This window comes from Lipotes vexillifer, unplaced genomic scaffold, assembly GCF_000442215.2.
Source record: "Lipotes vexillifer unplaced genomic scaffold, Lipotes_vexillifer_v1.1 scaffold395, whole genome shotgun sequence".
NCBI lineage: Eukaryota > Metazoa > Chordata > Mammalia > Artiodactyla > Lipotidae > Lipotes > Lipotes vexillifer.
Window position 1 is genome coordinate 1,489,651 of NW_006797390.1, and position 4,674 is coordinate 1,494,324.

The 4,674-nt window shown below is 36.4% G+C and overlaps 1 protein-coding gene across 1 annotated transcript in view; it reads left to right on the forward strand.

Annotated features, from left to right (window-relative positions):
- Window positions 1-1,367, forward strand: part of MAGOHB (mago homolog B, exon junction complex subunit) — a 7,666-nt gene extending 6,299 nt beyond the window's left edge. The window contains exon 5 of the mRNA XM_007469343.1: window positions 1,011-1,367. Coding sequence (XP_007469405.1) covers window positions 1,011-1,110 — 100 coding nt within the window. The 3' untranslated portion in view covers window positions 1,111-1,367. The remainder of the gene's footprint in view (window positions 1-1,010) is intronic.
- Window positions 1,368-4,674: the final 3,307 nt, after the last annotated feature.

Sequence of the window (4,674 nt, forward strand, 5' to 3'; positions counted from 1 at the left end):
CTCTTTCCCCTCAAAATGTTCTTATAGTGTCTTTTTCCTATTCCCCTAAATTGTAACAACTTATTTGTTTGCCTAACTGGTTTCAGTGTAAGCTCCCTGAGAACCTTGCCATATCTCAAAGTTAGTGCAATGCCTGGCACACAATAGGTGCTTTATAATCTATGGAGGAAAGGAGAAAGGAATTAATGCATAACTACTGGATACAAAAGGCTATGTTCCAATATGAAGACTGTCGAGATACTTTTAAACTATCCCATCTATTTTCCCATAGTTGGTGAAGATGTGGCATTTGTATCCTACTGGGTTTGTAAATTGTTACAGTGTTTTTTGGAAAGCAATTTGATAATATGCATCAAAAGCTGTTAATATTTTTCATTTATCTTTGTCCAACTGATTTCATTTCTGAGCATCCATCTATCCTGGGAAATACTCTGAAATAATGAAAAAACTTTATTATTCATAAAGATGTTCATTAAAACCTTAGTGATAATTGGAAAAAAATCCAAATGGTAACAAGGAGAGAATTGCTAAATTAATTAAAAATTATTTGTGAATTTTTTTAATGTAATGGAAAAAGTAATGTTTAAAAGGCCACAGTAAATGATTTTAATTATGAAAAATATTAGAGAAATACCAAAATATTTACAATTATTCCATGAGGAATGACATTATGTAGTATTGAGTTTCTTTTTTCTATCTTTATAATTTTCTTTGCCTTAAACATTTTTGTGATGTATAAATGTTATTTTTTATAAGGAAATAAACACTTTAAATATGAAATGAATACTGATGAAGAAATTTATGTATTTTTTTCTTACAGAAAAGGTAGAGATGGGAATTGTTCAGGTTATCCATTTTAGTTATCAGAAAATGCTTTCTTTCTCCTCAAAATTCCTTTAATGTAATTGTTTTTGGTTTTTGGTCTTTGTTTTGTTTTAGGAATTAATTTGTACTATTATGTTGTTTCATTTTAGGAAGAAAAAAGTAACTTTTATCTTTTTAAATTTTAGGGATCCTGAAGGCCTTCGAGTATTTTACTATTTGGTACAGGACCTGAAATGTTTAGTTTTTAGTCTTATTGGATTACATTTCAAGATTAAACCAATCTAAATTGTTTTTTGAAACTGTGTTTATATTTAATTAAGGGATGGGTGAGGGAGGGTTTGCCATTTATGATATTGGGGTTTTTATGAATGTGAAGCAAGCCCTTTTTGTATGCAAACTGAAAATAAGAGAATACATAAACAGGCTTAATGATTATCTTCACTTGGGTCCAAGTGGACTGGACAGTCCCCACACACATTAAATTCTGTAAATAAAAGCCACGTTTATTGAAATTTTGCTCCAATAAAACATATCAAAGCCTGGATGGAGAGTGCATTTTTTCCTTCAGGAGGCTGTATCTCTGATTCATTTTAAAGATAAAAATTGTTCTAGTAGGTGCATTCTATGGCAGAAGGTCTTTCACGTAGAAACATGTAGCCAGATTCCCATCCATTTAAAGGCAATTGTAGATCTTCCCTTGTTTCTACCATACCTGATGGGATTTAATTTTTTGGTGCTTATAGAAGTTGTTTGTAGAAGGTTTTGGATTTTTTACATTTGTCACAAACCCCTCAGGGGTCATTCACATTTAAATGTTTTTGTATAAGCTGTGATTTCCTCAAGGTTACGAAGGTAAAGTCAGTACCCCAAATTAGGCACATCTTTTATTATGCCCCTGTTTCCATTATTTCACAATGTATATATTTTGTATATCTGTGGGAAGTAAATGAGTTCTCAGCTCTAAAAATTATTTAAAATTTAGACTTATGTATATATGTGTGTGTGTGTGTATTTATATCCTAACTCCTAATGAACACATCCCAGTCATATTTCTCAGTTCCCTTCAACCTCTTTCTGATAGACCTGATTACTTCTCCTGTTAGTAGCTAATGCCCTGATATTCTGTTACTTTTCCATCTGAACCTTCACTCTAAAAGTGTGCAGGCCTGTTAGTCATCATCCGCTTTGCCCAGGACCTTAGGGTGGAGGAATTGGTGTCTGAAGGCTCACCGGGGCTCCTGAGCAGCTATGGCCAGTAAACTGTGCGATAATAGAGATGTTCTGTATCTGAGCAGTCCAATAGGGTAGCCACTGGATACTACGTGTGGCTACTGAGTACTTGAGATGTGGCTAATATAACTGAATTTATAGTCCTATTTAATTAAAAATAATATTTTCCACCATTTTATTATGAAAAATTTCAAATGTAGAAAACTTGAAAGAATTGTAAAATGAACACCCATATGCCAATCTAGATTCTATAATTAACATTTTTCATTTACTGTATTAAGTCTATTATAAGTCATATCGTTTTTTCTCACTTATGGGTGGAATAACTGGTATAATTGGTATCAATAGACTTATTTTTTTTTTTATAAATTTATTTATTTATTTATTATTTTTGGCTGCCTTGGGTCTTTGCTACATGCGAGCTTTCTCTAGTTGCGGTGAGCGGGGGCTACTCTTTGTTGTGGCTCGCGAGCTCTGGAGCGCAGGCTCAGGAGTTGTGGCGCACGGGCTTAGTTGCTTCATGGCACGTGAGATCTTCCTGGACCAGGGCTCGAACCTGTGTCCGCTGCACTGGCAGGCGGATTCTTAACCACCGCACCACTAGGGAAGTCCCCAATAGACTATTTTTTAAAGTGCTATTTAATTTTTATTAAATTTAGATAGCCATATGGGGTTTGTGGCTACCCTTTGGACAGTGTAGCTCTAGAGCATGGCTTGGTAGCTTGTTTACCTTGGAATGCTTCTGGTCCTTTGCATTGCATTAAAATGCGTGGCCATCCTCTTCGGGTTTGCCATGGAAAGTCACCTGATCTCCAGATTGCCACTGTGCAAGACTGCTGTCACCCCCTTGAGGTCTCTTATATGAAAATAAGCATTTCTGTTCAAGCTGTAGACCTTGATGGATGTGTAATATAAAGCTATGTTATAATTCTCTTAAGCTAGATGTCAACCTCAAGGAGAAAACTGGGGCCCACAATTTTGGTTGCTCCTCAAAATAATCATTCTGTGGCTCCTATTGAATAAGGCAATCCGCTCAAGACTGAGCAAGACTGGGGAGAAATAGTCCTTGGGTTAGAAAGTTTTTGATATGTTAACTCTGTCCTCATTCTTAACTTCCCCCTAGTGCTGATTTACTTATGGTCTATCTTCACTATCTACTAAGGTTCTCATATTCAAACCAAGATTGGAGAATAGGTCATTAGGATAAATGTTTTATATCTTCTCTGATATTCTTGTCATTTTTGAACTGGCTCTTGCTTGATTGTAAGTGGCTGGTGGAAAACGAGTATTAAAAATTAAATTTTGTACAGCACTAGTTTTATGTGAAACAGGATTTTTATAGCACTCAGGTCAGAAGATACATGTCTCCACCTCTCACTCCCCCCATAATAAAGAGACCTCTTTAAATAAATTTCTCTTTCTTTTTTAATAAATTTATTTATTTATTTTTGGCTGAGTTGGGTCTTTGTTGCTGTGCACGGGCTTTCTATAGTTGCTGTGAGCGGGTGCTACTCTTCGTTGCAGTGCGAGGGCTTCTCATTGCGGTGGCTTTTCTTATTGTGGAGCACGGGCTCTAGGCACGTGGGCTTCAGTAGTTATGGCTTTTGGGCTTCAGTAGTTGTGGCACGCGGGCTCAGTAGTTGTGGCTCACGGGCTCTAGAGCACAGGCTCAGTAGTTGTGGCGCATGGGCTTAGTTGCTCCGCGGCATGTGGGATCTTCCTGGACCAGGGCTCAAACCCATGTCCCCTGCATTGGCAGGTGGATTCTTAACCACTGCATCACCAGGGAAGCCCTAAATTTACTTTTCAAGTGTTGATTTTGTGCCTCATCCCTTTATTTGCCCCTTCATGGGATGGAGTGTCACTACCCAGCATCTAACACAGTCTTTTCTATGTAGTAGGTGCTTTGTAAACATTTTTTCAGCATTTTATTGTCTTTTATATTTACTGCCTTCAGATTATTTGTCTTTGTAACTTAGTCTGAGGTGTAAGAGATTCATTTCTGTCACTATAGATACCTTTCATTACCATGAATTTTTCAGATGCACATACTCATACCAGAGTTGTATATTCGAACACATTGGATTTTATATATATATATATATATATATATACATATATATATATATAATTTGTTTACAAAATATACTTTATTTTTTAAATTATAGATTTACAAAAAATTGAAAAGGTAGCACAAAGAATTCCCATGTGCCCCCCACCCAGTTTCCCCCATGCCCCTCTTTTACATGAATGTAATAAAAACTATGCATTATTATATTTCTCTTTTCTTATTGTGCCTACATGTGCCTATTCCTACTGTGCCCCAATAATTACTGTAGGTAGAGAAATAGATATTTAATATTATAAATTGGGGAGTGGGAATCTGTAGTATTGCCCTAGTAACACCATCTTAACTTCGCTTGAGGTCAAGAAAGCCTTTGAGTGACATAACCCATGGAAAGTTGAAAGCTGACCAGCCTCTGGTGGAATTTGACCTTCTGGGGAGGACTATCAGGTGGGTAAATGGTGGTATCTCTGCCATGAAACCAACGCTAAATCTGGAACTTTTTCTAAGGGTCAGGGATAGCGGGGCATGGTGGAAAGAGTTGCTTAATGTCA